The sequence below is a fragment of the Microcaecilia unicolor genome, chromosome 7 (assembly GCF_901765095.1).
Source record: "Microcaecilia unicolor chromosome 7, aMicUni1.1, whole genome shotgun sequence".
Classification (NCBI taxonomy): Eukaryota; Metazoa; Chordata; class Amphibia; order Gymnophiona; family Siphonopidae; genus Microcaecilia; species Microcaecilia unicolor.
In genome coordinates this window covers 92,085,346-92,107,319 of record NC_044037.1, presented here as the reverse complement: position 1 = coordinate 92,107,319, position 21,974 = coordinate 92,085,346, and the positions used below count along the sequence as shown (strand labels likewise).

General features: G+C 42.7%; 1 protein-coding gene across 1 annotated transcript in view; it reads left to right on the top strand.

Moving 5' to 3' along the window:
* The window catches only part of NHSL2 (NHS like 2), a 575,930-nt gene that overhangs the window by 261,948 nt on the left and 292,008 nt on the right, over positions 1–21,974 (top strand). Inside the window, 1 exon segment of the mRNA XM_030209676.1 lies at positions 178–357. Within this exon segment, the coding sequence (XP_030065536.1) occupies positions 178–357 (180 nt within the window).

Below are 21,974 nucleotides of genomic sequence, written 5' to 3'. Positions count from 1 at the left end.
TGCATGAAAATTAGGTTTTAGGAGCTGTGTAGGAAACATCATGGTGTGTTCTCCCATGTGCTATTTAGCATGTGCTCAGGTATAAAATTTAACAACTGCTTTGAAATGAGATGTTAAATTTTAAGTGTGAACACTATTGAATGGGCTTAGCTAACATAATGCATTGTGGATTTCAAGGTGTAGAAAATGTAGCTGCTGGAGCAAGAGGAGTTGGTGCAGGACTGAAATTGAGAACTGGGAGAGAAGGAGTCCAAACAGGAGATAGAGACAGAGGAGGAGGCAGAGAGAATGAGAGAAAGGAAGAAGCCATAAAGGATCTGGGACAGAAGGCGTACAGGAACAATGGCGGGCAAGGAGGTAACTGATCAGAGATCTTTGTGCTCCTTTCTGCGATGTCCCTTTTAACATTTTGTTAACAGTGTTTAATGGACTTTATTGTCTTGAGGTTAGTGATGCCTTATGATGGAATTGACGAGAGGGGAAATATTTGCATGAATTGCTGACATTATATAAAAAGGCCATTTTGGAAGCCAAGATAAAATATGTTCCATATGTTAAAAAAAAGCTTGAAAGAAGGCTAAATGATGATTGTCATGGTTTAGTGGTAAGGGGGAAGAGGCAGTGAAAACCAAAAGGGCATCTTTCATAAAATGGAAACCAGATCCCAATGAAGAAATTAATTATGGGCACAAGCATTGGCTAGTTAGATGTAAAACAATAATAAACCAGGCTAGAAGTGATGTTAAAAAGAAACTCGCCACTGAGGTGAAAGCTAATACTACATTCAAAATATAAAGTTTGTGAAGGAGTTAGTTGGATTTCTAGAAGACCAAGGGGTAAAAAGAATGCTCATGGAAGATAAGGTGATAGCAGAAAAAACTAAATTACTGACCATATAGAAAGATGCAGCTTAATGGAAATGAGGTCATCATAGGCTTAGCAAAGGCAAGTCTTGCTTTACTCATTTATTGGATTTTTTTGAAAAGTTTAAACAAACATGGATAAAGGCAAGCCTGTTTATTTTAGGAAGGTATTTGACAACATCCCTCAGGAAATTAAAGAGCCCATTTATGGATTAGAAATAGCCTGAAAGACAGGAAACAGATTGTAGGGCTAAATGGTCAGTTTTTCACATGGAAAATGTTAATAGTGGAGCACCCCAAGGGTTTGTATTGTTTAACATATTTGTGAGTGATCTGGAGAAAGGTGCGAGGAGGTCAAATATGTGAATGACAAAATTTATTTTAAAGTTGTTAATTCCTCAGAATTTTCTGTTCTGCATTAGAATGTAGTAGACTGGGCAGATTCAATTTTGCAAAATAATACACATAATCCCAACTGCAGGCATAAAATGCAGAGTTCTGAGCTACAGTAGGAGTCACCTCCCAAAGAAAAGGTCTTGGAGTCCTTGTGGATAATAGATTTAAAATTTTGATCCAATGTGCTCTGGCTGCCAATAAATAAAAAGAATGTTGGGGATTATTCGACAAGGAATAGAGAACAAAATTTAAGCTATCAATATGTTTGTTTATAGATCTGTGTTGTGACCGCTCCTTGAAATATGATGTGCTGTTCTGGTCACCCCATCTCAAAAAGGATACTAGAAAGAATTCACAGAAGTGTGTCAAAAATGATAAAGGGGTTGAAACACCTCTCTTAAGAAAAAAAGGTTGAACAGGTTAGGGCTCTTTATTTTGGAGAAGAGACAACCTAGAAGGGATATATGATAGAAGTTTATAAAATCATGAGTTGGGTGGAACAGTTTAACAGGCCCAAAAACAAGAGGACATTCCACAAACTGACAAGCTGCTTGAAAAAATTCTATCAGTACATAACTAAAATGTACAATCTGTTCTTAGAGTTACTAGTCAAGGCAACAAAAATAGCAGGATTCAAAAAGAGGTTTGGGCAAGTTCTGGTTGAAAAGTCTATAAGCAATTATTGCCCAGGTAGACTTGAGAGAGTTATCACTCGCACAATGTCCCTTGAAATTAGTTATTAGAGAGAGATACAGGTACTTTTTGGACTCTGCTGGGTCCTTGTGGTTGGGACTGTTCACTATTGTAGATGGGATGCTGGGCTCTATGGACTTTGGAAACTCAGCATGGCTTTTCTTATATTCATATGCTATTCTTTTCCATATAAGCTCATTTGCTGCCAGGAGTTTTCTTGTGGAGTCGTTTCAGAGTAAACTAGAATTTTCCAGTATTGGTTCAAGAATATAGTTGTTTTTCTTCTTTGGTGTTGTTTATGTACCTGTCTCTGGCTCCTGTTCTTCTACCAGCGCCTCTGTGTTTTCATCCACCATGGCCTTTGTCTCCTTGACAAACACAGGAAGTATGTGCTTATGGGAGTCTTTGTCTTCTTGATGATTTCCTCCTTTGTCCTCCTCATCCTTTCCTGCCCATTCTGTGCTGGACCTGGGCTTTCTACTATATTCTTCTGGCCTGACTTCTTTGTCTTTGCCTCTTCAGTATTTCCTTTCAATCCATCTCTACCTGCACTGAATTATGCCTTTTCTTGTAGTCTCTCCTCAACTCCTGGAACTTAATACCCATCTCCTCTCCTGTCCGCACCACTGCATTTCCACATTTTCACCTTTCATGTTTCTTTAATACCCATATGCATACCTGCTTGCCCCCTTCCATGTTTCACTCTCTTTGTCAGCCATGTCCTCTCCTGCTTGCTACATCAAGACCCTAACCAACATAGAGGTTGATGGGCAAAAATGTGTATTAATTCACTCTGTCACCCATAAACCTGGAACAATAGATAGATAAGTAAAGATCATACATGAGTATACAACATAAGCCATGCAGACATCTAGTTTCCCCCTCCCGGAACTCTCCACTCTCCTGTACCTTTCTTTCTTGGGGCCTGCTTGCTCTTACATTTCTCTCCTGAATTCTGACAGCTAGTATTTGCACATGTTTGATGCAAAATAATACAACTATGTTGAAAAAAGAATCAAACACACTCAGTTTAGAGCAGTGACATCCAACATGTGGCCCTCTTGAAATTTTTAGCAATATAAATTTTCACTTAAGTAGTTAACGCTCATGATTTTGAAGCATAGCCAAACTATTTTGTGGATGTGAAATCACAATTTAAGAAAATCAGATTGTGATGAGTATACATCATGCTGTAAGAGGCTAATGTATTCATGCGGCCTGCACACATATGTATCTGATCATGTGATTCACTGTTGAAAAATTTTTTTGGGATACTTTAGTATATACTTGTAATACACTAAATTCAAGACTACCTTTTCTTCACGTAGCAAGTGTAAACTTGGTTCTTCTCTCAAGCCTTTAATATATGTAGTGACTGACTAACCACTCACTCTGTACCTGGACTAGCTTGCTGCATGCACCCTGTAACTTAAATTAGTGCCTTTTGTCTTATTCAGCTAAACATAAATTTGCCTTCAGTTTAGCCACCCATGTATTTATTCCAATGACTTTGTACTACCCATTTTGTCCTGTCTATATATCTCAACTTGGCTACCTATTACAATGTTTCATTGTATTGTACGAACAATGTTAGCATCATATTTATGTTATTTGAATGTTCTAATGCATGCCTATCAAGGTGCCAACATTGTGCATATCATATTTGTTATGTGAATGTTCTTTCATGCTGCCTATTATGGTATCATTTGCATTCTGATGACATTTGTTATATTTCTGTTATATGATTGTTTGACAGAGCATAAAATGTTTATACTTCTGATACTGTATCATGCTAGTCATATATAATATGTAAACCACTTTGATTGTAAATGCAGAAAGGTGGTATATCAAGTCCCATCCTCTTTCTCTTTCCCCTATTACTAGAATTCAATTTGTCATCTTAAAGTTTACCTCATTGATTGATTGTGTTTATCATTATTTGATCATTTTATTATTGTTATGATGTTAACAAAATTGTAAGTCTTATGTTAAGCTGTACCTGTTGTGCTGTGCCTTGGGTGAATCTCTTCATAGAGACGGTTAATAAATATATATTTAGCATATGTACACCCTATACTTTTTTCATGTTAGCATACCTAATCTTAATGTGCATATACTATCCAGTACTGGCCCGTTCACTAAGTGGACTAGGTGGCTGCTTAGGACAGCACAATTTAGAGGACGGCATTGGCACTTGGTCTTCAGGTTTCCTCTTTCCACCTCAAGGTGTTCAGGCTTTACCTCCCTTCTGGGGCAGCGATGCAGCAGTCAGCAACTCTAGAAAATGCATGGTGATTGGCTCAGGGCCTTGAGCATCCATGCATGCTCAAGGCCTGCTGGCTCCCACCCCCTCTGAAACAGGAAGTTTGAAGGGAGAGTGATCCAGCAGGGCTTGAGCATGTGCAGATGCTCAAGGCCTCGCGCCAGCTGCCATTGATTTTCTGTAGCTGACTGCTCTGTCGCTGCCCTGGAGGAAAGGAGGTCAGGCCTGAACATCTTGGGGTGGAGGGAAGGAAGGACTGACAGAGGCTGGAGACAATGGGGTGGGGGGGGGGGGGGTGGAAGAGACACAGGCTAGAGACCACGGGGTGAAAAAGAGAGAGATGCTGAACACCATGGGGGGAGGAGGGTCTTCAGCTGTTTGCTGTCCCTTAGTGGTGGTTGCGTACAGCTGAAGCTTTGCCTAGGGCATCATATAACCTTGGGCCAGCCTTGATGTTATGAAGAGTAATCTTTTAGTGACGGTTTAGTAAACATGTAAAAAAATGTTTTGTGAGTCTGAATTTTAGTTTATAGGCCTTCAGATCCTTTTCCTTAGCTATATTTGAGGGACTTTCATGACATTATATCCTGTTCTTGTCCTTTTTTCCCCACAAAAAAGTTCCTTATGTAGTTTTTCATGTCTGATATAGAGGACTTTCAAATGAAGATGGTAATAAACTAATTTCTCCGTACTTGGGCCTGTGTGACCTAGCATATTAGTGCTATCTGTGCATCAAGTCGTGGATTTATAAACTTGATCCTTCTTAGGAGGTCATGTCCGAAGAGATCTATATTATATGTAATCACTTTTTAGGTTGGAATTACTGAAGGGGTGAGCCCTGGTAGGGAGTCACTGAGGGAGAGTGACTGGTAGGTACCTAGGTGGGAGGAAGCCCAGCCCATGGGGAGTGTAAGTGGCATAAAATGCAGAAAGGTAGTGCCTGTGTGGGAAGAGTGACAGCTCTGGGAGGAGTTGGAAGGAGATAAGAGAAGAATTAGATCGAGCAAAGGTCTTTGGTTGCCTGCAAGCCCCTGCTAAGTGATCTGAAGAAGAAGAGGGATCCTGAAGTGCCACCTTAAGTTTGGGCTATATTCAAGGGACAGTTGTTGACCAATCTACAACAACTGGTGAAGGAGCCAGAGGTTCGGGCAGATTGGGGAGTCCAGCCCATAGGCGGGGTTTGGAGTAGAAAGAAGCCTGCTCAAGGCCGGGGTGCTGCCCTATGAGGTACATCCACGGAAGGAGGACAGCCATAAAGGATCTGAGTCTGGTGGTAACGGAGTGCATCGAGAGGAGGCGAAAACGGCCCTGGGGTTACATCTGGCTGCAAGATAGGCATAAATAAGTGGAGCAAATGTATATATATTTGAATAGTCCTAGGAAGAAACGCTTCCTGTATATATTCCTGAGAAGTACAGTTGTAAAAGTGTTCCCCATGGAACGACGGAAGTCTCTGAGTTTTAGAAGAGTTTCTATCATTGGCTGTGGAAAGGATCACTGAAGTAAGAGTTTGCCAGTTAAAGACGTTACAATAAAAGGTTGAAGTTTGTTATTAAGCCAGCTGAAGAGAGGAGTGGAATCCTGAACTGGAAATGTGTCTCCCAAACCCCTGGATCGCTATTCTGAACCATTACCCACCCCAGCTCGACTGTAAGGGGACTGGTAAGAAGTGCAGGGTATGAGTGGCCTGAGAGTGAGCGGAGACTGTGGAGTTTGAATAAGCGTGAGTTTCTTTTGAGACCAAGGTCTGGAGCTAGTACTGGGTGAGACCCAGGTTACCTATATATTCCGAAAAGCTCAGTTAAAACATTTTTTGTGGACAATTCTTGGTATAGTGATGTTTCTCAACCTAGATAAGAACCTAGGTTCAATAGAACTACTAGAAAGAAGAATCATTAACATTGACACATCTTTTAGATACAGTATGTAAGAAAAATCTGATGGAATAAGGCCCAGATGATCAAAAGCAAACTCAGGCGCTAGAGGTCATTATCATTGGACTAGCACTCGGATTTGCATGTGCCTCAGGATCAGAACCGGTGAGCACATGTAACAGCACACTTGCCGGCTCTGAATGCTAATAGCATGCAAATGCATGCTAAACAGGGACATTTTGTATTCCTCCCAAATTCTCAGTGAGCAGTGCGCCAAACAAGGATGCTGCTACCATATGCCAGCTCAGAGCTGGCATTAGGGTTTACAAAGCATTGGGGAGGAATGGAGAGCTCTGTCCAGGATGCATCTGCATGCTAGCAGAGGCCCCCCACCCCCTGCTAAAGACTCTCGACTCCCCCCCCCCGCAAGAGACCTAACTACCCCAATACCCAACCCCACCCCCTGACAGAGAGGGTTGGAAGTCCAATGGGCCTCCAGCCCCTACCTTGTGGTCTAGCACCCTCCACCTGGTGGTCTAGCGGCCCCGACCCTCTCTGTACCTTTAGATGATGGAGGAGGGAATAGCACCCCCTCCTCCTTCCAGCGCCACCTCCAAAATGGCGGTGCCCTGCCCAATGCATCCTGGGATGCATTGGGCAGGGCTTCTCTACCATATAAAGGAGTTTCTGGACCTCCAGCCCCTTGAAATGTTTGACAGCTTGGACCTGTGAAACAAATTCTGCAGGAGGATTGTGCCTTGGGTGCATGCCCAGGCACAATCCTCCCGCAGAAGCACCCATATGATCAGAGCTAATAGTGTGCACGCGGGGTTTTGATCATTTGCACCTGTGACCAGGAGGGCTGGATTTAAAATCTCGTATTCCGCAGGCTCTGTGGGAGTGGAGGATCCTCTTGGTGTCTGTGAGAGTGCCCCTGTATGGGTTCTCCCTATAGACTTTTCCTAAGTCCTTCCTTACTCCAAAGAGATTTCAGCCAGGGGCCACAGCAACAGCAACACCAACAGCAGAAAGGAAATCATTGCAGGCTTTGTAAGATGAGGCTGCTCCCTCCTCTCTTTTCCCACAAGGTTCCTGTTACTAAGGAAACCTGTAGGAGGTGGGGTTACTGCAGGGCCTCAGGCTCCATCCTGCTTTTTCTTTTTGCATTTACTGTTACTGCAGGCACAGGTTGAAGATCATAGCTAGCTGCACTGGATGGTAGCACAGTGTCTTCAAAATTTTGCATTGTAAGCAGTTGCTTATGCTGAAATCAGAGCCTGGTGATCAGTTTATGAAACCAAGGGACCTATTTCCTCCTAAAACATACAGCTGCAGAAACTATAATAAAGTACTTCATAAAATTGTAGTGAAATAAACAATAAGCAAACACCAATAAAATCTTTCCAGAAGCCACACATTTATTGACTAGGCAGCTTTTCAGGAGAGCTTTTTCCTGTTTCCAGAGCTTGTTACCATAGATGCAGTTTGTGATAACCTCTCTCATGTCATCATTTTACATGCATTTTGCTGCAGTTTAACAAATACAAATTTTGCTATCTTAACTGAACTAATCTGATAGTAGGTTTTCTTACAGACATGCGATTGGGGACAGTCCTGGAAATCGTGAGCTTAGGTATTGTATGTAACATAGTTGTCAATGAGAGAGAATCAGTAGCATTATGATTATATTTCAGCATATGAAGCAAGTAGCGTTATCATGGAGCAGTGGATGCATACACGCCTACGCGTCCTAGAATTTGGAAAGCTCTAAGATGATTAAACCAAAGGATAAATTCTTTTTAAAGCGTATGTCCAAACCGTGCCATTCAGATATTTCCACCGTTTAAAAAGTTATGTTGATTAACTCCAGGCCATCGGCAACAGTCTTGAGCTTGTCCTAGTTTTGCCACACTGTGTATATACACTTATAGGTCTGAAGAGTTTTATAGTTAATTTGTATGCACTGTGATCTATCCCTCCTTCCTTCCCTGATGACCAGGGTTAGTCCTTTCTCACCCTAGAGACAGGTCCCTTGATATTAAAATTTTTTTGGGACACTGGCCCTTATGCATTAAGAGGGCAGTTTTTAAAATGGATCTAGTACCCAATTATAGAGTTCTTAAATCCCTTGTTTGAAAATCATCTATGCAGCTACCCTAAGTGTAGGTGCTTTGAAGGACATAGCTTTTTTGGGGGGAGGGGGAAATGTGCATATATTGGAATACCCATAAGTATGTCTCATCATTTTCCTCACCTAACCCCCATCTCCTAAAACAGCAGGAGCAAAGCATCCAGTAACAATTTGTACTCATGCACCTTCAGAGAATTTCCAAAGAGATATGAGCCAGGTAGTTTCTTTGTTGAATTTCCTACTGAAGTACGCACATGCTTTGCTGCCAGGCAGCTTTGTGAAAATTGCCCCCATATGTGGATAAAATCTAATAAAATGAAATTACGAGAGCTCAAGTGATCTCTCAGGATCTGTGGGAAGCCATAACGGTTACATATTGCTTTCCGGATGAAAACCATGGCCATACCTTTTAGCAGCTCCTACAGAAGATGGGGCAGGGCTGCAGTTTCCCTTAGTACAAGAGGAGGATGGTGGGGAGGAGAAGTCATAAGGAGACACAGGAGAATGAGAAAATTGAGAAAGCTTGTAAAGAGGAAAAAGGGAAAGGAAAGAGTGAGAGAGGGTTGACTGCTCATGAAATCTATTTACTGAGAAATAAAAATCTGTGATTTATCACATTTATGGATCTGAAATTGGGCTTCCATATAAGCCATTAGTTCATTAAGTCACAATTGGCAGAGGCTGTCGGGGGTTACAGGTGTGCTAGAGTGTTGGAGCTTGACGTTAAGGCCCAGATGCACTTAACCTGAACAACCCTTTTAATGACCCTTAACGAAGAAATTTTCAAACGTAGCATGCATCAAAGTCCATTTTCCGAGGAAGCTAGCAGCTAACGAAACTGGAATGCAAATGATAAACTACCATTGAAATGTAGATAATTCGGAATGCACTAACCATACCGACGATAGCAACGATTCACTTACCGCCAGAAATTTAACGTCCGCTCAGACCTGTCGTTAAAGCCTGAGCTGTCATCTCCCCGCTGCCCCCTGCACGATGAAGAACCAAATTGCTGGCATGTTTAAAAAGAAAAGTGGCTCCCTGCTTCCCTGTGCCTAAAATAAAAAACGAAACTAAATTAAAAAAGGATTGGGAGGGGGCAAAGGCACTCATCAGCAGCGTCCTGTATGGACGGCCTTGCCCCCTCCCCCCGAAGTCCCCGCTGCTCCGATTGTGAAATAAAAGCTGTTAAAAATGAAACCTTTGCAGTTGCTGGGCTCCCCCTCCCTTCCTGTCTCTCTCTTCTTCAGTCGGCAATGCTCCGCCTCCTGCCCTCCTCCACCTCCGTGCCCCGCCCCCCCGAGTTCGTCCCTGCCGCTCCCCCCCTCCACTAGACCCCCCTCCACCATAATGGCCGGTGCAGCGCCTCTCACCCATGTTTGAAGGCGCTGCATGGGATGGATCAGCTGTTCTTGATCTCTTCTGTCTCCTCCGATGTCTCCTTCCTGTGCCCGCCCTCCTCTGACGTCAGTAGATAACTGACGTCAGAGGAGGGCGGGCACAGGAAGAAGAAGGAGACAGGGAATTATTTCATGTCATTAGTGCAGGGGTGGGCAATCTTTAGACACAAAGGGCTGCATGAATGTCGGTACTGTCCCTAGTGGGTCAGAACATTATATAATATTGGAACTGGGAATGCACAGAGCTCCGTAGACCTTCTGTGATAAGTAAGTACAGGTTTTAACTAAAATCAATGGAAACAAACTGCTAGGGTAACTAGCGGTGTAAGAGTAGCCTAGTGGTTAGTGCAGCAGACCTTGATCCTGGGGAACTGGGCTCAATTCCGACTGCAGTTCCTTGTGACTGTGGGCAAGTGACTTAACCCTCCATTGCCCCAAGTACAAAATAAGTACCTGTATATATAAACCACTTTGAATGTAGTTGCAAAATACCACAGAAAGGCAGTATATCAAGTCCCATTTCCCTTTCCCCTTTCCCCTTCCCTCTTCTGAAAATATTTGCAAATATTGAAAAATTGCCAAAACTCTGCTTAATGACATTTTCTGTGTGTACCTCCCATGGTCTTGTGGGCTATATAAAATTCAGTGGTGGGCTACAGGTTGCCCACCCCTGCACTAAAGAATTGAGGAGCCCAGTTTTTTCTTCTAGTAATGCTGTGGGGCTTCACAGTGAGACCCTCTCAGTCTTTTTAATAACGAGATGGAGGATATTTGTTCTTTCCTCAGTGTTAATATAGGGAACAGTATGTGCCAGGGATTATAGCCTCTGGCTGATGGCAATATATACATTCCACTAACTCATTGAATATCTTCTGTCTCTCTCTTCAGTTGAGGTAATTTGTCTTGTGAAATATTTTCCAAAACATTACATTTGTCTAGTGTCACCTGTTCTTACCTGTCAATGTTAATATATCTTAATTCAGGTAGTTATGCTAAGGCACTCAGGTACACCCAAGTTACTCCTGTTTTGAAGAAAGGAAAGTAGAATTTAGGGCTTGCTGAGAATTTCTATCCCATAACCAATCTGTAGAGTAGGGGATGAATATCTGACCTGGCTGAGCTGTGGTGTTGGTAGAGAAGGCAGTGATCAGGCAAATTATAGGGACTAGGAAGGAACTTTTCATACAAAGGTGGTAATGTTGGTATTTTTTGTTGTATTTTATATGTTGATTGCATATGTGATTTATATTTTTATGATTATGTATGTTATGCTGTTACCCACCTTGGTCTAGGTGGGATACAAGTGAATAAACAATAAACAATGCTATCTTTCAACAGAGATTTGAGTACTTTAGGTATCCCAGGGAAAGTAGCTGATTGGTTTCAAAATTTCCTTTGGGACAGGACCTTTGTAGTGTTCCACCAAGGCTCATTTTCACAGCCAGGCCTATGATGGCAGGGGTCCCCACAGGGTTCTGTTTACTCCCCGCCCCATTTTGTTTAATGTCTATATACAACCTGTGGCTGCCATTATTAGGTCGTATGATTTTAAACCCTACTTGCATACCGATGACATACAGTTCTTTGTATCTTTCAAGCAGAATATTGCAGAAATGCAGGGTCATTTGGAAGATTGTTTAAATTTGCCCGTCTACAGGATGATGAGGATGTCTACAGCTTAACCTATCTAAAACTGAATTAAATTCTTTGGATTGTTAATCCTGCTAACCTGCCTAATCTGACTTCATTTTTGCTAATGGAGGTTGAAGTACCAGTCAAACACAAGGTGCGGAGACTGTGCCATTCCTGACTCTGCTCTCAGTCTGGGGTCAGATTTAAATTGGTGACTAAATGGGCTTGGTGCCAGTTGCGACTTGTCCACCAGTTCAGTTTAATTCTGGAGCTTCAGCATTTTAGAACTGCTATGCAAGCTTTTATTATTAATTGCCTACAGTAGACTATTGTAAAGCACTCTGTGTTGGTCTGCCTAAAAGACCTTGTTTTGTTTGTGACATACAACATAGCAACCCTTGGGATAGGGCTACTCCATTATTTGTGCTTTTCATGGATTGCCTGTAGTGAGTAGAACTAGTTCTAAATTACTTTGTCTTTTAGAGTTTTAGAAGGCACCAGACCAGAATATTTAGTGGGCAAATTAAGGGGGTTCCCTGCACTAAGTGGAGTGGAGGAGTGGCCTAGTGGTTAGAGCACTGGTCTTGTAATCCAGAGGTGGCCAGTTCAAATCCCACTGCTGCTCCTTGTGATCTTGGGCAAGTCACTTAACCCTCAATTGCCTCAGGTACAAACTTAGATTGTGAGCCCTCCTGGGACAAAGAAATATCCAGAGTACCTGAATGTAACTCACCTTGAGCTACTACTGAAAAAGGTGTGAGCAAAATCTAAATAAATAAATAAGTGATGGTAAGTACCAACACCTGCTTACCATGCAGGAAAATGCACCATCACAGGGCATACTCAGGCATCCTGCAGTAGTGCTGCCATTTGCACATCATCCCATGCACTAAAAAATATTTTTTTAATTTTTTGGCACGGGGGGGGGGGGGGGGCAGAGAATAGGTGTGCCCATTGCTATGTGGTTAGCGTAGCTACATTGCTGCGTGTCTACTGGTTAGCGCATGGTTAATGCGTTGAGTCTTTTCTACTTACTAAATAGGTGTCAATAATGGGTCACACACTAATGGGGAAATTAGCGCATGGCCATTAATTGAGGAAATGAAAAATCAACCATTTTAGAGCTGTGCTAAAAGTGGCCTCAGCACACAGGGAAACCCACACGCTAATTGTAATGCAGGCCACCTTTTAGCACAGCTTAGTAAAAGGGGCTCCTTTGTATGTTCTGATCTGCTCGATATGTTCACAGGAACTGTTAAATTTTAAGTCTAGGCTCTCGTTTTTTTAAATGGATGACTTTGATGTACTGTTCTTTTAGTGGGGCTTTCTCTCTCTCTTTTTTTTTAATAAAACAAACTTGTGGAAACTTACTTTTAGGCATTTTTGAAAACTTTAGCTTTTCTTACAAATCTCTGGTAGCATGGTAGCAAGGGGGTTAGTAAGAATTTTACTTTTACTATTTTATTTTTGTTTTGTTTTCTAAGCTGCCCTGTACATTTCATTAAAGGGCCCTTTTATGAAAGAGCAGTAGGGCTACCGTGTGGGTGGTGCACTGCAAAACAGCACCATGAGCCACGTTATCATACCCCCCCCTGCTATTTCATTACACACTTTTTCTTTTAGAAACATAGTAAGAATTATCTAAGACAATATTCTTTGCAAAATGTCTTCTGAAATCATATTGAGATGATAATCTAGTCACAGAGCAATTTAGATTACCAGAAACCCCAGCTGATTGAATGACCTGGCTTGGGGTTTCAAAGCCTTCAAATCCTGTTACTGGGGAACTGGGTTCAACTCACTTGCTGACCTGAACATGTATACCCTGTAGGAAAGGAGAAACAGGAGTGATATGATACAGACGTTCAAATATTTGAAAGGTATTAATCCGCAAACGAACCTTTTCCATAGATGGGAAGGCGGTAGAACTAGAGGACATGAAATGAGATTGAAGGGGGGCAGACTCAAGAAAAATGTCAGGAAGTATTTTTTCACGGAGAGAGTGGTGGATACTTGGAATGCCCTCCCGCAGGAGGTGGTGGAGATGAAAATGGTAAAGGAATTCAAAAATGCATGGGATAAACATAAAGGAATCCTGTTCAGAAGGAAGGGATCCTCAGAAGCTTAGTGGAGATTGACTGGCAGAGCCGGTGGTGGGAGGCGGGGCTAGTGCTGGGCAGACTTCTACGGTCTGTGCCCTGAAAATGACAGATACAAATCAAGGTCAGGTATACACATAAAGTAGCACATATGAGTTATCTTGTTGGGCAGACTGGATGGACCGTGCGGGTCTTTCTCTGCCATCATCTGCTATGTTACTATGTAATTCCCACTTCTGCTCTATGACCCTGGGTAAGTCACTTAACCCTCCATTGTGGTAGGTCCAAAAAAAAATTAGGTTGTGTGAGCCCAGTAGGGACAGAGAAAGAACCTGCATAGATTAAACCGCTTTGGTTATACCACCGAAAGGCTGTGTATCAAGTCCATGGCCTTTGACCCTCCCTCACCTCAGGTACAAATTTAGATTGTAAGACCTCTGGGGACAGGGAGATACTTGGGGTTCTATTTACAAAGGCACTAGTGTTTTTTTAGCACATGCTAACCGTGTAGATACCCATACGAGTATTATGGGCATCTACACGGTTAGCGCACACACTAATTTTTAGTGTGCGCTAAAAACAATAGCGCTCCTTTGTAAACAGTGCTCTTAGTGTACCTGAATATAACTTGCCTTCATTATTACTGAAAAGATGTGAGCTAAATTAAAAACAAATAGATTTAACATTAGAAACTTTATTGTCCAGGTCCTCAGACTTAACCACAGCTCTTGAATAATTACACAGTTGTATTAGTGTCTGGTGCAACAGCTCTTCAGTTCTGTAAACAACTTTCTGGATGTCTGGTAGGGAAAGGTCTTGGACTGAAACTCCATCCTCATGTCCCCAGAATAACCTAGTGGTTGAGGAACCACTCGAAGCAGAGACGGACATCCGAGGAGCCCCAGTTCTCCAGCAGGGACAGCAGAAGAAAGGAACCCAGACAGAACCAGAGATTAAAGTAGGAGTTGCAGGGAAGTAGAGAGACCATGTAACTCAACAAAGTTCCTGATTCAGAGGAAAATTCCCTATTACAGTTCTGATCCTGGGTCAGAATCACATGTTGGTCCTTAGGTGCACAGGCCCACACTGCAACACACTGAGGCCTAGTTCTGATCATCCTCTTTCCTCTTAACTGCCATTATTACCTTCTTAAAACTCCTACACCTCTCAATTGTCCAGGAACATTCCAGCAGTCACCATCACGAAACCCTTGTTGCTCTCCACCTGCAGTAGGCTGAAGAAAGAAACCAGCACAGCTCCCACTGTGCTCTGGCAATGCTCGAAGGGTCTCCAAAGCAGTAGCGCATGCCCCTTTAGCAGGGCTCCATTGATGCTGTATGGCTTTTTTTTTTCTTTTTTACTAAACAGTGCTAAGGTTTTGCAGGCAACTGCAGAGCCTCCATGTTAACTGTAGGGAGTGTTACAGCATTTTGCTATTCAGTTACAGCAGAGGCAGTTTCTTTTCTGCATGATAATTGAATGGCAGATATTGCAATATAGTTCGCTATACCTCTTGAGAGTAGTGTTTACTGCCCTGCATTATCTGCCCTGTTAAGTAAACCATTGGTTACTACCTCTGTATTAACTAAAAGATATTTTCCATGCTCCTTCCACATTAGTTAAGGCACTGTGTTAAGTGTTAGTGGATGTTAATAACTGTGTTAATGGCTAATGCATCTTAGTATATAGAGTGCAATGTTGCTATGGTGATTGATTTGCTGTCTTCCTCCTACAGATTTTAGTTTAGTTTTATAATCTATGGTTTTATCCTTTATTGGATTACTGTAATGCCCTTTACCATGGGCTTCTAACCATAGGCTTATGTCCTTTGCAGTTGGTTCAAAACCCAGCTATGCATCTGGTTGATTGGCTATGGGATCAAAACTTGGATGACTCTGGTTTTGCATTCTTTACATCGGCTGCTCATTGTTTTCTATATATAATTTAAGTTATGTTTGCTGTTTTGAGCCACAAATGAGGGGAGACCTAGCTGTTTGCAGGATTGGCTCCAAGTACAACTGGGTTTCACTGTTGAGAGTGCGCAGTAATGGTTATGAGCAGGCCCATCAGATTGGGGCTAGGATTTTCTGGTGCCCTATATACCTGGCCATGCTTCACAGCTGATCGGAATGGGTTGGTCTAAACCTTTGGCTGGGGAGGGTGGACTGCAGTTGACTTGGAATGCTTTACCAGCGGCCATTAAGATTGAGGGAAACTGTGTGAGGTTTCAGAAGAAACTAAATTTGTGTTTTCCGTAGCATTTGCCTAGGTTAGATTTTTACTTAGGGGAGCCCCATTTGGAAGAGAGACCTTCAGGTGATATGATAAGAATGGAAGGTAGGAAAGAGTGTTCTGTTATTCTGTTTTATGTTTCTTTAAAATTATGAATATGGCCACTGCTCAGATCAGCTCTGACCAGATGTATTGTTTATAAGTTGGTTTATTTTATTTCTGTTTATTTCTAAAATTTATATACCACTTTAACCACAGCGGGTTACAATTACACATACATAATTAAAATTCCACGTGCAACACATAACACTCTGCAAAGTTAGGTCCATCAAACAGAGATCCCATCCCTCCAAGCAATTACAAAGACAGTGAGGGCCAGATACACTAAAAAAAAATCGTTAAAACCCTTCCCTTACCGATTCCTTAGCGAATCGGTAAGAAACGGGCATGCATCAAGGAAATCGCATGCAAATGAGCTGGTCACTGCTAGCTCATTTGCATGGGATTTCCTTCCAAGCCAGTCGGCCAGCTGAGCATGCGCAGAGTAGCCAAGCATTATGCTGGCTGCTCTGCACATGCCAACTCAAAAAAACCTCAAAAAAACAAGTCATCCCCATAATCGTTGCAGACTTTCACTTGCCAAGGATGTCCTTCACTCAAAAAAAAAAAAAAGGACGTCCATGACCAGCAGGAAACTTGTCAGCAGCCTGAAACCTCAGAAGAGAAAGAGTGCTGAAAAGAGCCCCAGTTAATTTAATTGCTGCTACTCTTGGCTTGTGTAACATTTCTGTTGTTTACTGCTTTGCATGTTAAAGGCAGGCTTACATCAGGCAATTAGGAAGGACTCTGTGAAGAAAAAAAAAAGGATGTCCCTGTTTTTCTTACCTGCCTGAACTGACCACAACCACAGTTCTCTCAACAGTCCCCTCCAAGGTTGTTTTCAGCTAGCGCCTCCCCCCCCCCCCCCCCCAGGATCGGAACGTGCGAGGACGGCCAAATCAAAACTTTTTGGACATCCCTCCCGCCAGGTCTTTCTCAGCCAATCACAGCGCATTTAGCTGTTACCAGTATCAGCTAAATACTCTGTGATTGGCTGAGAGAGACCTGGGGGGAGGGACGTCAAAAATTTTTGATTTGGCTGTCCTCGCACGTCCCAATCCTGGGGGGGGGGGGGGAGGCGCTAGCTGAAAACAACCTTGGAGGGGCTGTTGAGAGAATTGTGGTTGTGGTCAGTTCAGGCAGGTAAGAAAAACATGTCCAAGAAGGACGCCCATCACAAAAGTTCCAGGAAGATGTCCAGCTCATGTGAGGCACTTGGATGTCCCTGATGAGCACTTGGATGTTTTTTTTTCCCTTCCGATTCCCTCGCAGTAGCCCCAACAAGAGATGCAGACCTCCCGTTAGGTTTTCCACAGTGAGGGGATCAGAAAACGGTAGTGCATCTCTTTGTAATACGAATTATACACATTATAATACTAATTTGCTCTTTTGCATTCCGTTTTCGTTAGCTGCTACCGTGACAGGGAAATGGCTCGGAGAACCCTTTTTGTGCATGTCCCAGTTTACTATTTGCGTGCTAAACTGGCTAGAACCAGTTTAAAAACCACTTTGCTGGCTCGTTAAGTTTAGTGCATCTGGCCCTGCGTGTTTAAAAATTATCTAGAAAACTACCTACCAACACATACAGTTTACAGTAGATGAACTGTCCCCACCATCACAAACAGAGTCCTATCCTTCTAAAAAAGTTTTTATGAAACAATGAGTGTTCAACAATCTTTTAGAGATCCTTTTACTAAGCTGCGGGAAAAAGGACCCTTTTTACTGCAGCGGGTAAAAATCCCCCCTCCCAAAATAAATGGTCACGCGGCAAGATATTCTTACTGCTTGGCCATGCGGCAGGGAGCACTTACCGTCACCCATTGAGGTGGCAGTAAGGGCAATGCCCATTACCGCTGGGTTACCGCTGAACTAAAAAAAAAAACCCACGTACTCATGCCGGAACTACCGCTGGGCCAGTGGTAGTCCCGACTTAGAGTGCAGTAAACCCATGTTGGGCTTACCAGTGCTTTGTAAAAGGACCCCTTAAATTGCTGAAATATACACAGCATCCTAGGTAGCCAGGGAGCTTGTTCCACATTAGAGGTGCTGCAATAGAAAAGGCGCAGCTCCGAGTTTTAACATAATGACACGCTGTAGCAGACTGCACAGTTGCCTAGTGGATTCAGATCTCGATGACCGTGTTGGCATGTACATTTTCAAAATATTAAAATATCTAGGTACCTCAGCATATATACGTTGATGAATCAATGAAAGAATTTTAAAGTTCACCCTTGCATAACTGGCAACCAATGTAATTCTTTCAGAGCAGGAGTAATATGTGTTGTTTTTGGAACTCTCGTAATCAACTGTGCAGCTTCATTGATTACTAGCATCATGCTATTTTATATTTTTATTTGGCTCTCAAATGTCCAGGAATCCCGTTCTGGCTTCTTTTTGCTCTAAGCTGCTTGTTAGGATGATGACAGCATCCTGTTCTTAAGGCTCCTTTAGCCTTTGAGGGTAGGGAATTGGAGAGGAAGAACAGTGGAAGGCCCCCAGTGGAAATACTAAATCTAAATCACTTTTCAATAGTCCATTAACCCAACATGTTAAGGATTTTAGGGGGTCTTTTACTAAAGCTTAGCTCCAGTTATCTGCGGCAGGGCCCATAGGAATAAAATGGGCCCTGTTGTAGGTAACTCGAGCTAAGCTTTTGTAAAAGACCCCCTTAGTACCCTATATCACTGGGGACCTACTCTGAGCTGTTATGTTATGACCTGAAAACCTTTGCTGAACATCCCTATGAGGCACTATAGGCGACTGCCTAGGTGGAGTGATGATCCATTTTTTTCTTTTTAAAATTTGCCCCTGAAACAGGCAGTAGCCGAAACATGTTGGGCTAATGGACTAATGAAAAATGATTTGGATTTAGTATTTACTTTGATAATTGAAATCTGCTGTCTGTTGCTGCTCTGTGTTTATGACATAATTGGATTGCAGCACTTTGGACTTCTCTTTTTTTTTGCTACAAAGTACATATTGTACAATGACATTTGCTAGTTACTAATATGTAACCCATTCTAATTTCTATGTGAATTCATATTCCCTTAAGAATTGTAAATTACCTGGAGAAATTGAGGCAGGCGTCTCCTAAATGTGACTGAATAATTGGGTCATTTGCAGATGTAAATATTGAGTTTATATGTGTAAATGCCCTATGCTTGTAAAGAGTGATTTTAGAAAACCCACTTGTTATATATGTAGATTCACAGCATGCCTGGTTTTGTTGATGGTGTCGTTTGGGTAGGCCTTAAAAGTACACATATATTCCCAGTTTTGTAATAGTGATATGTGAATACGTTAAAAATCTAGATAAATGACATCTAGCTTCTCATTTGGACTTGGGATTTGCAGGAGTGATTGAGGAGACAACTGTGTTTGTCTTGCAGACAGGTCAGGATTCTGTGGGAGAGACTGTAAGAAAATCAGCAATAAAAGAAATTGAAATGCTCGTCTCCTCTCTGTTTATATACAGTTAATAATATGTAATCCTACAGGTTGGGGGGCAGAGGTCAAATTCAACAGCTTTATTAAATAGTATCACATACATAATCCATTATAGGGCATTATGAGTTGATTCCTTTTAAAATACAACAATACTAATTTGGATTTGAGATTTAGGGCAACATTTTACAAAGGATGTATAGAGCAAAATTCAGATGTCAAAGTCAGGATGTGTGGAATTCTCATACTGCTTTACAAGATGCTCTGCCAAATGTAAATCCCCTTGTAAAATAGGAGCAGGGCTTCATTTTCAAGCCCTTCCACATCCAGGGGGAACAGTGGTATTAGAAAGCTAGAAGTGTGTGTGTGTGTGTGTGTGTGTGTGTGTGGGGGGGGGGGGGGTATACTATCCCCCCCCACACACATATATGGTGGAAAAGATTTCTACAAATTGCTTCTTCTCAATCCCAGCTTCAGCAACACCCCCCCAGTCATGTCACCACCCTGATGTCACCTTCCCTGACCTTTCCAAGTGACACCTGAGTCCCCAACATCACACAATTCCCTCCCCAGCAGCAGAGACACCCCCCCTGAGAGGACCCCATATGTGAGCATGATTCCAACATGTGGCAGCCTCCCCTAGAGTCACCCCTTCTCCCGAGTTCAAAAGACTGCATAACTGTCCCATGGGCCTGCAAGCCCCCCACACCCCAACCCATTCCCCAGGATCCTTGGGTGTCCCGGGTGTCTAGTGGGCAGGAAGATGTCCATTTGCTCATGTCTCCTGGCTGCTGGATCCCCAAAATGGCCACCAAGTAACGTTGTGGTATTATTGCTAGGGATCAGGCTTTCATATATGGACAATAGAAGCTTGACCTCTAGCAGTAATAGCACAATTGGTGGGTTATACATTTTTTAAGTAAATAAATATTGCTACTCGAGGTCTCAGTGGCCATGAGATGTGAACAGTTGCTCTGTAGGGGATAAAGCCTCTTGTCTCAATATAACCTGTTTATCACAGAACTTAATCTGACCAAGTTTGAGGTGCTGGCTTGTGATGTCACGTGGACACTCTGTACTAAAAGACTTTTGCTCTACCTTGCATCAGATAAGGGTAATGATTGTGATAATGATTGTGACCCTGATGAGACTGTCTATCTGGTGACCTACAGGCCTCAGTCTGGAAGAATAAGGGCTAGTGTTTGCATAGCACCAAACTACTAAGAGCTCCAAGTTTTGAGGGTTATGTGGAGATGAAATGAGACATTCTTGTGGTTGGATGTAGCCAAACTGTGTTCCCCTCACAACAACTTCCCCACAGGAGTCCAGTGACCCCTGGTAAGTACAGGGACTGTGTTGTGTTTTATGTGTGTGTGTGTGTGTGGAGGGGGGGGGGGGGGGGGGCTTGTGAGCAAAAGGACCATTTTTGCGGTTATTCACTTAGGATTCATATGGGGAATCCATGTTTGCATTGGGAAATATGGAATGCATGTCTGTATTTTTGTCCTACCCACACCACTTCCCTTTCCCACCCTCATCATGCTCCCTTGCCACCTGGACATACCAATCTTTCCCATATCTGAATGACCCCTGTTCTGAAAAAGCATTTAGATGTCTGGGCCTTTCCACATGATTCAGTGCTGCCATTTAGATATGGGGGTGCTTGTAAAATCAGGGCCTTGAGTGCTCGCCTTTGTATATTGAGTTACAAATAGGTGCAAAAGTTATTTGTCCAAGTGGACTGTGAGGGAATGAGTGGTACAGTGCAGGTGTCCCCGAGAACACTCTCTAACTGATGTTGCAGTTCAGCCACTTTACAGCAGGTGGTGCTAACCTGCCATGTCAGAGGCTGTTAGAGGGACGGGGCTCAGGAGATCAGGAAGGACTCCAAGGCAAGAGGTCTCCAGGAGCAAGACCTTGAGTACAGAGGTCTCCTGGAGGAGGACTGGGAGTGAAGGATTCCTCCCAAGGTGTTGGTTGGGTTGCAGTACCTTTGGAGGAGACCCAGGGAAGTAAGGAGTGGCCCTATTTCCAAGGTTTGCAGCTGGGGGTAAAGAGTAACCACCCAGGGGTTACACACGAAGGAATAGAAGACTAGAAAGGTAAAGGAGTGCATTTCTTTATTTTTGAAGGCTCAGACTTGAGTGTCAAAACTAGAACCAGACCTGGATTTATGCATGAGTGACTTGAACTATGCAATAGAAGCCTGATAATATAGGACTGCTGAAGAGAGGAAAAACCATTGTTAATGTGACTGTCACTGTGTTAAGCTCCTAGTCTGTGAAACAGAATACTATTCTGTTTGTCCAGCAGTAAAGTTTCCTTTTGATTTACACTGCACCCTGACGGTCTGTGGGGCTCCCAGTCTGTCTGCCCACCACGCTGCCACATGGACTTACAATGTAGGTTTTACTTGAGGCAACAGAGGATGAAATAAATTGCCCAGAGTCACAAGAAGCATTAATACGATTTGCACAATGGCTTCCCAGCCGCTGCTCCTTCACTTATCTATATACTGTACTCTGTGGTTTGTATATCACTGTGGTAGTTATTGGTACAGATTTGATTTCATAGGAAACCTGTATTTCATGATCTGTGAGTGAACAGTGCCAAATGTGCTTCTATTGTAGGCTCATATGAATTCGTACACTTTATTATGCAGCAGTAGTTTTTCTGTATTAGTATTAGAGTCCACCTCTTGTAAAGGATAGATAAAATAGGATCATATGTTGCAGCTTCAGTAACATCCCTGGTTGCCAAATTTCTTGCAGCTGAACATCTGTTTGGCAGACTTCATTCTGGTTGTGGACAAGCTCTAAAGCTATGTTCTAGCTGCACTGTTAAGTTT